The sequence below is a fragment of the Mus caroli genome, chromosome 2 (genome assembly GCF_900094665.2).
Source record: "Mus caroli chromosome 2, CAROLI_EIJ_v1.1, whole genome shotgun sequence".
NCBI lineage: Eukaryota > Metazoa > Chordata > Mammalia > Rodentia > Muridae > Mus > Mus caroli.
In genome coordinates this window covers 146,367,791-146,383,548 of record NC_034571.1, presented here as the reverse complement: position 1 = coordinate 146,383,548, position 15,758 = coordinate 146,367,791, and the positions used below count along the sequence as shown (strand labels likewise).

The 15,758-nt window shown below is 44.1% G+C and overlaps 1 protein-coding gene across 2 annotated transcripts in view; it reads right to left on the bottom strand.

The window, feature by feature from the left end:
• Window positions 1–15,488, bottom strand: part of Cbfa2t2 (CBFA2/RUNX1 partner transcriptional co-repressor 2) — a 102,571-nt gene extending 87,083 nt beyond the window's left edge. For both annotated transcript variants that reach the window (XM_021185573.2, XM_021185575.2), the window contains exon 1: window positions 15,351–15,488. In XM_021185573.2, the coding sequence (XP_021041232.1) occupies window positions 15,351–15,384 (34 nt within the window). In that variant the 5' untranslated portion in view covers window positions 15,385–15,488. The remainder of the gene's footprint in view (window positions 1–15,350) is intronic.
• Between the last annotated feature and the right edge of the window lie 270 nt (window positions 15,489–15,758).

Sequence of the window (15,758 nt, the reverse complement as noted above, 5' to 3'; positions counted from 1 at the left end):
TGTGTAGCCCTGGCTGTCCTAGAAGTCACTCTGTAGACCAGGCTGGCCTCGAACTCAGAAATCCGCCTGCCTCTGCCTCCCAAGTGCTGGGATTAAAGGTGTGCACCACCACTGCCCGGCATAATGTTCCTAACAACTGGGTCAGCCGGGCATGATAAACTTCAAATTGGTGGTGCATGCATGACTCTAATCCCAGAGCTAGGGAGACAGAGGCAGGTGGATCTCTGTGAGTTCAAACCCAGCCTGGTCTAGAGTGAGTTTCAAGACAGGCAGGGCTACACATAGAAGTCCTGTCTGGAAAGACCAATAAATAAACAGGCAAACAAACAAGTGGCATGATAAGCAAAGTGATTCTGTTTGTCCTTTACCTTGTCCTTGACTATTCATTTACTACTACAATTCTGTGAGCCCATTTCCAATGGGGAAAAACCGGCATTAAGTCAGGTGTGGATTACACCTCTGTAATCCCAATACTTGGAAAACTGAGACAGAATGATGGCCATAACTTTGAGGCAAGAATGAAAAGTATTGACAGAGAGGAGGGAAATATAATGAATAATAAAGCCAGATATCCTATTGCACACCTGTCATCCCAGCACACAGGAGACTCAGCAAAGAGGACAGGGAATTCAAGATCCTCCCTAAAACCAACAAGAGACTCCAGAAGCTGGAAAGCATTTCAGCAGTTAGGGACACTTCCTAGGACCCACACCTGCTGCATCTCCAGTTTCAGAGGATCCAATGCCCTCTTCTGTCCCCAATGGGCATTGCACTCATGTGGTGCACAGACACACACATGCAAAGCAAAACACCCACACCCGTAATAATAAACAAATAAATGAGTAAACAAACACTTTTTAGAAGGCAAAAAGCAGGGACTGGCGAGATGGCTCAGCAGGTAAGAGCACTGACTGCTCTTCCAGAGGTCCTGAATTCAAATCCCAGCAACCACATGGTAGCTCACAACCATCTGTAATGAGATCTGATGCCCTCTTCTTAGCTCGTATGAAGACAGCTACAGTGTACTTATGTATGATAATACATAAACCTGCCGGTTATGGTGGCGCACACCTTTAATCCCAGCACTCGGGAGGCAGAGGCAGGCGGATTTCTGAGTTCGAGGCCAGCCTGGTCTACAAAGTGAGTGCCAGGACAGCCAGGGCTACACAGAGAAACCCTGTCTCGAAAAACCAAAAAAAAAAAAAAGAAAGAGAGAAAGAAATCTTTACACCCCCACCCCCCAAAAAAAGACAAAAGGCATGGTGGCTCAGATCTAAGAGCATGAAACAGAAAAGACTATTTGGGCCAGGCAGTGGTGGCGCATGCCTCCAATCCCAGCCACTTGGGAGGCAGAGACAGGCAGATTTCTGAGTTCCAGGCCAACCAGGGCTACACAGAGAAACCCTGTCTCAAACAAAGACTACTTGGTCCCAGCAGCTCTGGGCCTCCAGTCACCAAATAATGAAACACTATGTATCTAGTCTCAGCAGTTAAAGCATAGTAGAGGGCCCAGGTTCCCTTCATAGCACCGACATATTGGTTCACAACTATCTGTAACCCCAGTTCAAGGGATCTGAAACCCTCTTCTGAACTCTAGGGACACCAGGCAAGCACATGGTGACATACAACCAAAACATCCATGCACATAAATTATATAAATTAAATTGAAAAAAAAAAAAAAAAAAGGCAGCCTAAGCGGCATGGCTAATACCAGGCTGGCTAGAGGTACACAGTGAGACCAGATCTAATCCCAACAAACCAAGGGAGAATAATGACAAAGCCCTAGATTTGATCCCCAGAACTGAAAAAAAGAAATACCCCAAAATTTTACTGAGCAAGACCAAGTTAATGATACAACCAAGACTCATATGGGATATTTGCTAGGTTACTGTTAGAATACAAACAACTGAAAGATGTAGTCCCCTGGTGCCCATGGCAGTGTAACATAAGATTCAGAGGGCATAAAAATGAGAAAAAGCAGGGCATGATGTTACACGCCTTTCATCCTAGAGTTTTTTGTTTGTTTGTTTGTTTGTTTTGTTTTCTGAGACAGGGTTTCTCTATGTACTCCTGGAACTCCCTCTGTAGACCAGGCTGACCTGACTGCTGGGAATAAAGACATATATGTGCCAGCAACACCTGCCTTTAATCCTAGCTTCTATGAGGCAGAAGCAGGTGGATCTCTTCAAGATGGAAGCCAGCTTAGTCTGCATATCAAGTTCTAGGACTGTCAGGACTACATAGTTAGACCCTAAATCAAAACAAAACAGGGTGTGGCCATGCTGTTGAGGACAAAGACAGAAGGACCACTGAGGCCTGCTAGTCACCAGCTTCACTCTGATTTAGTGAGAGACCATGTCTCAAGGGACTAAGAAAAAGAACATGATACAAGCAAGATATCTGATATTCTCCATCTTCTGAACCCTCAAACACAGAAGCACACCTCCACAACACCCCCCTTTTTAAAAAAATAAATAAGGGAGCCGGGCGTGGTGGCGCACGCCTTTAATCCCAGCACTCGGGAGGCAGAGGCAGGCGGATTTCTGAGTTCGAGGCCAGCCTGGTCTACAAAGTGAGTTCCAGGACAGCCAGAGCTATACAGAGAAACCCTGTCTCGAAAAACCAAAAAAAAAAAAAAAAAAAAAAAAACGAAAAACCAAAAAAAATAAATAAGGTTCTGAAGAGATGGCTTAGTTGATAAAGAATTTGCAACATAAAAATAAGAACCATTTTGATCTTTAACACCACCATAAAAGGCTAGTGTGAGCCGGGCGTGGTGGCGCATGCCTTTAATCCCAGCTCTCCGGAGGCAAAGGCAGGCAGATTTCTGAGTTCGAGGCCAGCCTGGTCTACAAAGTGAGTGCCAGGACACCCAGGGCTATACAGAGAAACCCTGTCTCAAAAAACAAAACAAAAAACAAAAAACAAAAAAACAAACAAACAGGCTAGTGTGCATCCAGAAGACAGGGACATGCAGATCCCTGGGATCTGATGATCAGCCAGCCTAGTCTATGAGGGAGGGAATTCTCAAAAATCAAAGTGAACAGCTCTGCCTCTGGTCTCCAAAGACATTAGCACATATATGAATATACACATACAAAGTTAAATACAAATAAATAAATGAACCCCTAAGTTAACTTTCTCAGAATCAATCTAAAAGTACTAAAAGCAGGGTGCGATAACATAACTCTGCAATCCAAGATTTTGAGAGAATGAGACAGGACAATACTAGTTCCAAGGCGACAGACATCAGACAATGCCTCGACACATAATACACCTTTTTACTTCTGTTCGTTTTTGCTGTTAGTGTGCTAACCATATCCTAATCAATACATCTGTGGAGGTAAAACTGCATTCAGGTAGAAAGAGCTGGGAAAGCAAGCAATTAGTTCTTCTAAGTCTCCCCAGCTGTGCTTTCCTGATGACAGAGACCTGCCTGCCCACCTGCTCCCACAGATGGCACAGCTCAAGTACAACACCTGGTTCAGTACATCCATTCCATGCAGCCAGAACAGTGCTAGCTGTGAAGACACCAAGTCCAAATCAGTATTTGCATTTCATTGTCTACACAAAATCACCAAAATCATCACTAAAATAAAGCTTTGTACCTCTCAAATACAAATACTATAATCTCAAAGTGCAATAATTAAAAATATCCAAGGGGGGGAGATGCTAGGAACGGAACACAGATCCCTGAGTTTTATTTATTTACCTATATTAACTTTGGATGGTCAACCTGGTCTACATAGCAGCCATCAGAGCTAGTCAGGGCAATACAGACAGACATTGTTTTAAATAAATAAATAATTGATTACATAATTAAATAAATAAGTAAAGCAAGCCAGATGGTAGTGGCCAGACCTTGTTGCTTAAAATTAAATAAATGAGGGCTGAAGAGGTGGTTCAGTGGTTAAGAGCACACTAACTGCTCTTCCAGAGATCCTGAGTTCAATTCCCAGCAACCACATGGTGGCTCACACCATCTGTAATGGATTCCGATGCCCTCTTCTGGTGTGTCTGAAGACAGCTACAGTGTAGTCATATAGATGAAATAATTAAAAAAAAAAAAAAAAAAAAAAGAAAGAAAGAATGAATGAATGAATCCAGACATTGATGGTGATGGTGCACATGTTTAGTCTCAGCACTCTTGGAGGCAGAGACAAGAAGATCTTTGAGTGCAAGTTCCAGAACTAAACAGAGAAACCCTGCCTTGAAAAAAACCAAATAAATAAATAAGTAAATATGAATATGAGAGAGAGAGAGGGAGGGAGGGAGGGAGGGAGGGAGGAAGGAAGGAAGGAAGGAAGGAAGGAAGGAAGGAAGGAAGGAAGGAAAAGTGAGACATAGGCTGGGTAATGGTGGTGAACACCTTTAATCTCAGGTCTCAGAAAGCAGATGAGTTCAAGGCCAGCCTGGTCTAAAGAGTGAGTTCCAAGACAGCCATGGCTCCACAGAGAAACGCGGTCTCAAAAGCACAAAATAAAGGACAGGCATAGAACCAGCAAGATGACTCAGCAAGTAGAGATGCTTGTCATCAAGCCTGATAACCTAGATTCAATCCCCTGGACTCACATGGTAGGAGAGAACTCACAGAGTTGTTCTCTAACCTCAACACGTGGCATACACACTCACTTAAAAAAGATTTAAAAGATTCATCAATACTGGCAAATTTAGAGGCTGGAGAGATGGCTCAACTACTGAACCACTGCTCTTCCAGAGGACAAGTTTGGTTCCCAGGACCCATGTCAGACAGGTCACTCACATGCACATACCAAGAGACTCACACACATACCTAAAGAAAAAAACACATCTTTTTTTTTTTTTAATTATGTACATTACCACTAAAATTAAATCAGTGATTTTTATTTATTTATTTTTGAGACAGAGCCTCGCCATGCAGCCTTTGCTTCCTGTGATGTCATCATGAAGACTGGGCTGACCTTAAATTCAAAGAAATCCACCTGCCTCTGCCTGCCAAGTGCTGCAATTCTGGGATTAGAGTTCTGAGATTAAATCTATGCCCCACCATACCCAGCCAGTGACTTTTTTCTTGTGCAAATTAAAAGCGCATGAGATGACAGATGGTTTTATGCCACAGTCACCAGTGTATTAATTCAACTGTCACAAACCCATATAAAGTCACAAAACTGAATGTGAGGTGGCATTGTAGATTTCTGAATGTGCAACACCCAAAACTTCAAAATCAAATTGGAGGGCAGGTCCCAAAAGGCACACTCAGCAGTTTATTGTAGGGTGCTGCTGTCTTTGGACAGAAACCACTGTCCCCATCATTCTCGGTCCTCCATAAGCACACTGTGTCTCAGGAGCCTTTACATCATAATATACACAGCAATCAGATGGGGAGAGGGAAGCATGACACCTACTAACTCTACCTTCAAAATATTCCGAGTCAACCCCCCCAAAAAAAGATAGATAGATGTGAATGCAACTATTTCTACATCCACTGTTAATAAATATTCTGGTCTGTGGTGGTTTGAATATGCTTGGCCTAGGGAGTGGCCCTGCTGGAGTAAATGTGCCACTATGGGCATGGGCTTTGAGACCCTCCTCCTAACTGCCTGGAAAAAAAGTCTTCTCCTAATTGTCAGAACAAGATGTAGAACTCTCAGCTCCTCCAATGCCATGCCTGCCAGGATGCTGCCATTTTTCAGGAAATGATGATAAAGAACTGAACCTCAGAACCAGTAAGCTAGCCCCAATTAAATGTCCTTCATAAGAGATGCCTTGGTCATGTCTCTTTACAGCAATGGAAACCCTAATAAAGACATGGTCCAAACCAGAAACCTTCTCTAACTAAATCAGCAACTTCTTATTTTGTATCTCAGGTTCCACCTTCGATTAACAAAATATTTGCTTCAGAAGTAAAATGATCTCTTTCAGTGTAAACCATATCAAAACATGTCACCCAAATAGTACGTACATTTTTTACAGTTTTTCTAATTAATTAAAAAAAAAAAAAAAAAGACAACCTGGGTATGCTGGAGAGATGGTCCAGTAGTTCTAAGTACTTGGTGCTCTTCTAAAGGACTCTAGTTCAACTCCCAGCACCCAAGCACCTCACTATTGTCTGTAATTCTCAGCTCCAGGAACCCCAACACATCTGGATTCTTAAGGCACCTATACTCACATGTACATATCCATATAAATGCACACATATACCTACACATAATTCAAAACCAATAAAAATAGCTGGGCATGGGGCTGGAGAGATGGCACAGTGGTTAAGAGCATTGACTGCTCTTCCAAACAAAGGTCTTGAGTTCAAATCCCAGCAACCACATGGTGTATCACAAGCATCATAATGAAATATGATGCCCTCTTCTGGTATGTCTGAAAGACAGCTACAATGTATTTATATATAATAAATCTTTGGGCTGGAGCCAACGGGGGCTGGAGCAAGCAGAGGTTCTGAGGTCAATTCCCAGCAACCACATGATGGCTCACAACCATCTGGTACAGCTACAGTGTACTCATATACACTAAATGAATAGATCTTTAAAAAAAAAAAAAAAAAAAAAAAGCTGGGTGTGGTGGCACCCAGCACTCGGGAGGCAGAGGCAGGCGGATTTCTGAGTTCCAGGCCAGCCTAGTCTACAAAGTGAGTTCCAGGACAGCCAGGGCTATACAGAGAAACTCTGTCTTGAAAAACCAAAAAAAAAAAAAAATCTGGGCACAGTGGTACACACATTTAATCCCAGCACTCAGGAGGCAGAAACAGTCAGATCTCCATGAATTTGAAGCCAGCCTGTTTTTTACAAAGCAAGTTCTAGGACAGCCAGAGCTACATGGAAAAACCCTATCTTGGGGGGAAAAAACTCATAAATAAATACAAACAGTAATACAAATACAATCAGAAGCTATGCACATTAGTGTATACCCACAATACCAGTATTTGGGAATCTGAGAATAACTGTTTGAGTATACAAACAGGAGACCAGCTCAGATCAGAGTGAGAATTTGTCTCAAAAATGAAAATAAAGCCTGAGACGGTGGTACACAGTTGTAACCCTAATACCTAGGAGACAGAAGTGGGAAGCTCATTGCACTTAGAAGCCAGCCTAGACGACACAGCCTGTTCCAAGCTAGCCTGGGATACATAGGAAGGTCCTGTCTCAAAAAAAGATGGTTCTGGGGTTATAGTTCAGTCATAGAATACTACCTAACAAACTAAGACCTCCCAGCACTGTAGAAAGAAACAAGAACAAATGGTGGAGAGATAGCTCAGCTATCAAGAGTACTGGCTGTTCTCTCAGAAGACCTAGGTTGGTTTCCAGCACCCAACTGGTGGTTCACAACTCAACTATCTGTAATTCCAGTCCTAAAAGCTCAGATACCAGCTTCTGGGCCCCCCCCCCCCACAGGTAGACATACACACAGACTAAACACACCGTACACATAAAACAAATAAAAAAAAAAAAACAAAAAAACTAAGATAAGCAGGGCCCAGTTGCTGTCTCCTATAGCAGCACTTGAAAGACTAAAGGAGACAAGCTGCTATGTCAGATGGTATACTCCAGAGTAAAACTCTGGCTCTAACCAACCAATCACCTAAAATAAGAACGTGAATAATGTGGGGCTGGAGAGATGGCTCAGTGATTAGGAGCACTGACTGTTCTTCCCAGGGTCCTAAGTTCGGGTCCCAGTGGCCACATGGTGGCTCACAACCATCTATGATGAGATCTGACGCCTTCTTCTGGTGTGTCTGAAGACAGCTGCAGTTTACTTACATATATAACAAATAAATCTTTGGGTCAGAGTGAGCAGAGGTCCTGAGTTCAATTCCCAGCAACCATATGATGGCTCACAACCATCTGAACCATCTGTACAGCTACAGTGTACTCATATACATTAAATAAATATACATTAAATAAAAGATTTAAATAAATCTTTAAAAAAAAAAAAAAAGGAAAGAAAGTGAAGATCTGGCTCTAAAGCCCTAAGTTTGGCCCCTAGCACCACAATGAGTAAATATGTGTGTGTTTATTTATATGTATAGCTAAGGTTAGAGCTTGGTAAGTTAAGCACTGACAGAAAGATGTTGCTCCTCAAGATCCCTGCCTGCAATGGCTTCCTATCTCCTTCAGAAAAGCTAATATTCTTGCTAACACCCTTTATTATTAGGACCATATTCAATGCCCCAGTTCTACCACTAACCTGTACTTCAGCCAAACTAACTGTATGCCTTCTCTGTGAAACTACAAGGCATGTTCCCACCTCATGGCCCTGATATCTGATATTTTCTTGGTTATACTGCTCATCTCCAAGATGTGCACATAGCCAGCTTAGCTAACTCCTTCAGATTTTTACTTAACTGTCACGTGATTAAAAAAATTCTTTAAGTATCTGTCAAGTAACATCCCCATCTTCTTTTCTCTTTCCAAAGTATCTTTGTGTGCATGTGTGTATGGTGTATGTGCTCAACTACCTGTACATGAATGTGAGAAAACCAGGTCAGTGCTTGGTTTCTTCTTCCAATCACCTCATTTTTTGAGACAGGGTCTCTCTACTGAACCAGCTTAAGTTTTGGCCAAACTGATGAGCAAGACCCCAAAATCTGCCTGTCTCACCCGCTTGTGCTGGTGTAACAGGTATTTACCACCATGCCTGGCTTTTTACTGTTTACATGAGCACTGGATTCATCCAAACCCAGTCATGTCCTCAAGCTTGAGCAGCGAGCACTCTACCCCCCGAATCATCTCCCTAGGGCCCCAATAGTACCTGGAGGGGGCGCTTAATTACATATATGGGTATTCTGTTTGCCATGTATATTTGTGCATCACATGTGCGGTGTCTACCAAAGCTAGAAAAGGATGGACAAGACTCCCTGAAGTTAACTGCCAAGTTGGCTGCTGGGAACCAAACCTAGGTCCTCTGCAAGAGAAACAACTACTAAGATGTCCAGCCCCTCATCAAACCTTTTTAAAACAGTAAAAAATAAAGAGGGACACAAGATGCAGCTCAGTAAGCAGGGCAGTGGTGGCACAAGCCTTTAATCCCAGCACTTAGGAGGCAGAGACAGGCAGATTTCTGAGTTCAAGGCCAGCCTGGTCTACAGAGAGAGTTCCAGGACAGCCAGGGCTACACAGAGAAACCCTGTCTCAAAAAAATAAAAACAAAACAAAACAAAATCCTTGTCACGTTTTTATAGTATAGAAAAATAGCACTAGGGGCAGGCGAGATGGCTCAGGGGTTATGAGAACTGACTGCTGCTCCAAAGGTCCTGAGTTCAAATCCCAGCAACCACATGGTGGTTCACAACCATTCATAATGAGATCTGATGCCTCTTCTGGTGTGTCTAAGGTCAGCTACAGTGTACTTAGATATAATAATAAATAAATCCAGAAAGAAAGAAAGAAAGAAAGAAAGAAAGAAAGAAAGAAAGAAAGAAAGAAAGAAAGAGAGAGAGAGAGAAATAGCACGGGGGCTGGAGAGATGGCTCAGTGGTTAAAAGCACTGGCTGGTCTTCCAGAGGTCCTGAGTTCAATTCCCAGCAACCACATGGAGACTCACAACCATCTTTAATGGGATCTGATGCCCCCTTCTGGTGTGTTTGAAGATAGCAACAATGTATTCCTAGACACAACATAAATAAATCTTTTTAAAAAAAAAAGAAAAAGAAGCCCGGTTTGGTGGTGGCCCACGCCTTTAATCCCAGCACTGGGGAGGCAGAGGCAGGTGGACAGGGCTACACAGAGAAACCCTGTCTCAAAAAACCAAAAAAAAAAAAAAAAAGAAAAAGAAAAAGAAAAAAAATAGCAGGGGCTTTTATGGGATAGGGGGTGACAGTGGTCAGGAGTGTTGTGAATTCCAGGAAAATGAGGGTGTGTTTATTGTTACTCTAAGGATATGAGACCTAAATGAATAAATCTGTGTTATGTGAATATTTGCTCTCATGTGGTTTTGAAAAATTAAAAGCAGGCAGAACCTCTACATGATGATCAAAATTAACAAAGGAATGAGGCAAACATTTGTAAAAGAGAAAAGGTCAAAGTTTTGTGTGTATCAAGGAATGTGTGTGATGCAAGATAGTAACATTTCATTTGAGCTGCTGGAGAGGTTAGATTACATATTTGTTGCCATCAACTAATTTAATTTAAAAGTCTGCCAACTCCAGAGCTATAAATTCAGAATTTTACATTGGTCACTCCGAATCTTCTTTGATTTCTGCATTTGATTATAACAATGCAAAACAGAAGGGAGACTTAAAGTCCTTTTGTTTGCTTGCTTTCTCCCATCTTAAGAAAGTCTCAGCCGGCGTGGTGGCGCACGCCTTTAATCCCAGCACTCGGGAGGCAGAGGCAGGCGGATTTCTGAGTTCGAGGCTAGCCTGGTCTACAAAGTGAGTTCCAGGACAGCCAGGGCTACACAGAGAAACCCTGTCTCGAAAAACAAAAAAACAAAAAAACAAAAAAAAAGAAAGTCTCACTTCAGCCCAGTCAGCTTCATAATCACCAACCTTAGCCTCCCAAAAAGTAAGATTACAGGCATGTTACCACAATGCCCAGCAAGAGTCAAATCTTATTTTTTCATTTTTCAGACAGGGTTTCTCTGTGTAGCCCTGGCTGTCCTGGAACTCACTCTGTAGACCAGGCTGGCCTCGAACTCAGAAATCCGCCTGCCTCTGCCTCCCAAGTGCTGGGATTAAAGGCGTGCGCCACCACCGCCCGGCAAGAGTTACTATTTAATACTCACCTTTTTTGTTTTTTTGATACTGCCCAGGCTGTCTTGGAACTTGTAATAAGTCTCCTGACTCAGCCTGCCAAATGCTAGGTTACAGGTGTGTGCTATTAAACCAACATTGCCTTTTCCCCAGTTTATCTCTAAGGTAATTTATAGCAATCCTGTACAGGCATGGTGGCTCATGCTCTTAATCTTAGCACTAGAGATGTAGGAAGACAGGAGTAGTTTAGGATAACCCAGTCAGCTAGGAGCAATCCAAATAAAAAGGAGCAGGGAAATAATTTGATCATTTCAGAGGGGAAAGAAGTCCACAGATACAGTTCAAGTAACTAAGTCAGCCAGAGGATAGGATGAGAAACAGGAGTGGAGCAAGAGAAGCAAACAGAAGGCACTTAGCTGTTCATTTCTCTTTATCATCCTAATAGCTATGTGCCACATAAGGAGAAGTTCCTTAAGAGAACAATTCTTACAGCTATTTATAGTAATGAGTGCACAGGACCTGCCTACTGTAAAGATATCTGTATTACCTAACATAGGCTCCTTTTGAGGGTCACTAATGTATAAACCTTTTGCCACTTTACGAATGCCACACTTACCTTGCTCGAGGATCTTGGTCTGCAAGTTTGCACTCTTAGGTCAGTGGACAAATGAAGGAATACCTATGAGTGAGCTGAGCCTGTTGAACTCTAGAACTTTCTTGCAATGCAGCACTTCCCAGGCACAACCCAACCGAAACTTACTGCCACTCTATTAAGCCCATATATCCCACTTCTGCCATAAAAATAAAATAAATCCCCCCCCAATTAAGCACTTTAACTTCCACTCCCCATTTATCTATGCAGTACCCCCATGAAATGTGAGCTCCAGCGTCACCTTTCTATCTTCAGCCACTAACATTACCTAAACAGTTTGACAAGCACTGTTAAAACATTTTACAGGCCACACTCTCATATACTAATCAGAATAAGATTGCAAATGAGCCAGGGTATTGTTGAAGGTCTTTAATTCCAGCACTCTGGAGGCAGAGACAGCAGATCTCTGAGTTCCAGGACTGCCAGAGCTACACAGAGAAACATGCTACACAGATTGCATGCTTGTAATCCCAGAATTTAGGAGACAGAAGCTAGAAGATCAAGACAAGTTCAAGGCCAGACTAGTCTACATATCGAGTTCCAGGACAGCCAAGGCTATTACAGAGAAACCCTGTCTCAAAAAAGGGTCATCCTAAACCACTGCATTCTACTTCTACTGAGTAAGGCACACTTTCTTTCTGGCCGTAGCATAGGGAAGGGTAAGACCCACTATAAAATGATGATCTCCATTCCAAGGGTAGTGACTATCACAATCACACGCAAGTATGGAGAGAGGCAAAAACAGTGACTTCCTTTTTTTTTTTTTTTTGGTTTTTCGAGACAGGGTTTCTCTGTGAAGCCCTGGCTGTCCTGGAACTCACTCTGTAGACCAAGCTGGCCTCAAACTCAGAAACCCACCACTGCCTCTGCCTCCCAAGTGCTGGGATTAAAGGCGTGCTACACTACTGCCCAGCTCATCATTCCTTAAAATAGCAAATTTTACACATCGTGAAATGTTAGAACATCAACTATAACATGACTGCAATTGTTATTTTTTTTTATGTGCAAGAGATCAAACCCAGGGCCTGGCCCATGGTGGGTGAGTAGTCTACCACTGAGCTGCATCCCTAGCCTAAAACTATAATTTAAAACAAATATTCAGCCAGGCTCACATCCATAATTCCTTCAATTTAAAAGGGTAGGATAGAAAGCTTGCCACTAGTTTGAGGCACCCTGATCTAATTAGTGAGTTGAGGTAAGTCTTTTCTACAGAGTAAGACCCTATTTCATTGAAACAAAATATTCAGGCCTAGGATAAAGCTTAGTGGTAAAACACTTAACCCAGGGAATGACAGACCCTAGCTATTGTTGTGGTTGGGTTTTTTGTTTTGTTTTTTGATCAGCACTGACAGAAAAAAATAAAATGTAAAATAAATATTCATGCACTCTGTGCAAATTTTTTTTTTGGGAGGGGGGGGGTTGTTTGTTTGAGACAAGGTTTCTTTGTGTAGCCCAGGCTGTCCTGGAACTAGTTCTAATTAGGCAGAGGTAAGCAGATCTCTGAGTTCTAGGTCAGCCTGGTCTACACAGTGAGTTCCGGGACAGCTAGGGCTACACAGTGAACCCATGTCTTCCCCCCCCCCAAAAAAAATGGAGGCCCAGAGAGACTTTTTGGTTTTTTTAAAAGGAGAACTTTGTAATTTTCAGTTATAAGTACCTGCCTAGGTGATGACAAGACCTTTAAAACTAACACTGGGAGGCAGAGGCAGAGGCAGAGGCAGAGGCAGAGGCAGAGGCAGAGGCAGAGGCAGAGGCAGAGGCAGAGGCAGAGGCAGAAGCAGGTCAATCTGAGTTTAAGGCTAGCCTAATCTACAGGATGACCAGGACAGCTAAGGCTACACAGAGGGGGAAAAAAAAAAAAAGTACCTGCCTAGCACACAGGCCTTCAGCATATTAACCACTATAGACTAACTTTTGCAAAGAAATTTAGTTACATAACAAACCACAAAGTCCTACTTCTTGGCTTTTGTTTTTTCCAGACAGTCTCACTACATAACTTGGGCTGGCCCCAAACTCATATATTCTCCTGCCTCAGCCTCCTGAGTGCTGGAATTACACAGGCTTTCACCATACTCAACTTTTTGGGAATATATTTAACTGAAAACATAAAAGACATGGAAATAAAAATGTGTTAGTTCATCTGGACCTAGTGACACAGGCCTGTATTTTTAGCTACTGAGAAGCTGAGACAGAATTACAAGTTGCCTGGGCAACTTTGTCTGAAAATAAAAAGGGCTGGGGATACAGTTCAGTATGGTGCATAAAGCACAAGGCCCTAAGTGCAATCCCCAGTACTGCTTTAAGTAAATGAATTGAAACTCAGGTAAAAGTTTCTTCCACTTTTCTTTTGGTTGTTTTTTTGTTTTTCGAGACAGGGTTTCTCTGTGTAGCCCTGGCTGTCCTGGAGCTCACTCTGTAGACCAGGCTGGCCTGGAACTCAGAAATCCGCCTGCCTCTGCCTCCAGAGTGCTGGGATTAAAGACAAGCACTTCTCTTCCACTTTTCTTATACAATGATACCATCAAACCTAAGGGTTACTTGTCTCCCTTAAGACCATTGAGAGCAGCAACAGCACCCTTAACTACAGAAGGCACTGGTGGGTAAATCTAGTTTGTATCTTTTTCCATTCAATGTGGAAACAGTGTCCAAGAAAAAGGTTACTGTATGAATCCTTCGCTGTAACTGCTGAACTTTAGAGCAAAGAGGGGAGGGGCTAAAAGCTCTCAAGAGGCCTCATTTTATCCTTGCCCAACGGACATCCCGCAACACCTGATTTTAGCTTTTATTCATTTTTTTATTTTTAGGGTTTTGTTGTTTTTGTTGTTTTGTTTTGTTTGAGGCAGGGTGCCACAATGTAACCCTGGCTGGCCCGAGAACTGACTGTATAGATCAGGCTGACCTCAAACTCAGCGGTCCACCTGCCTCCAAGGTGCCTCAAATACCTGTTTTTAGACTGTCACCTGGCATAGACAAAGAAATATCCACAAAGCATGAGTCCCTCTCTTAAACTCAAATCCAGAATCTAGTTTGTTAAGTTTGTTGCCATAGTCTCTGGGCCTAGAGTGAAACTTTGTATTTAGATGATTTAATAAATATTAAATGAATCGAATGCAAATTGCCTGGTGCTCAAGTAATGTTGGCTATTACTGCTATTTTAATGACAATTAAATTTTTATTGTTCTTATTAAACGATGCCATCCCTCCTCCAAGGATCTTACAATTCTAGGAAGAACATCGGTAAATGGGATAGCGAAATGGAGGTAAGAATAAAAACACAACTGAGTCACGCAGTAGGACTGGTCAAAGACAATATATCTTAAACAAACTAACAAAACACAACCAGGCGCCAACTTCGGACTTTTCCGAGGAACACACATAACAAACTGTGATTACGATAGTGAGTCTTCACACTTGAGTATGATGTGCAACTGTGTGTTCAGGGCATTTTACTGGATTCACTAAACCCTACTACAGAACATTCAGGGAACGTTCCTCACAACCCATTTTTCAGATCGAGCAACTGAGACTTTGGGAGCGCCAAGGTCACAGCCTACTCGCAAGGGAGCCAGGACATGAACCCAAAGCAGTCTGACCCCAGAGCCTGCATTCAACAGGGCCCTCCGGAATATCAGCCCGGCATCCTCCAACATCTACCACTCGTCGCTCCAAATCCGGCATGTTTCCCGGGACCGGACTTTCAGCCCCGATGCCGCGAAAACAAAACAATACTTCTCTGGCGGCCAGTCCATAGGGCGCCCGCCAGGCCTGAGCTCCAAGGCCGCTCCGCACAGTCCTGCTTAGCACCCAGAGCCGCGAGCCCCACAGGAAGCGCCGGGATAGCCCCGAGGGCCCCGGAAGGCCGGGGAGCCGCATGACCTTGGATCCAGTGCCCCAATCCCGGCCTCAGTTTCCCTGCCCAGGCCTCCCGCCGGGGGGCCTCTGCAGAGCCTCCCGCCTATGGAGCAGCAGGCCCCTCAACACACACCCCTCAGCCGTCCGCCTTCCCGCCCCACTTACGCTGGAAGGCGGCCGCTCCAGGGACGCCCACCATGGCGGAGCTCAGTCTGTCGCGAGCGCCGCCCGCTTCGACCCTCCGCCTGAGCCCTCCGCAGGCGCAGGCCGGGACCTGCACCCGCCGAACTCGCCCGCACCAGCGCCGCCGCCGCCGCTGCCGCCGCCGCCGTTAGGCCGCGCGCCGCCCCGCCCCCAGACAGCCCCGGCACGCCCCCGCCGCGCGCTCCCGCGCGCAGACCAACGCACGCGGAAGACGGGCCCGAGGCCGCTCACGCGAAGCACCGCCTCCTGACCTGGCCCGCCCCTTCCGCGCCAGGCTGCGTCCTATCCTGGAGCGGCCTGCACCTCGACCCGCCTCCCGCGCGCTATGCGCGGCCGCAGGGAGCCGCCCTTCTCCAAGCTCCAGACTTC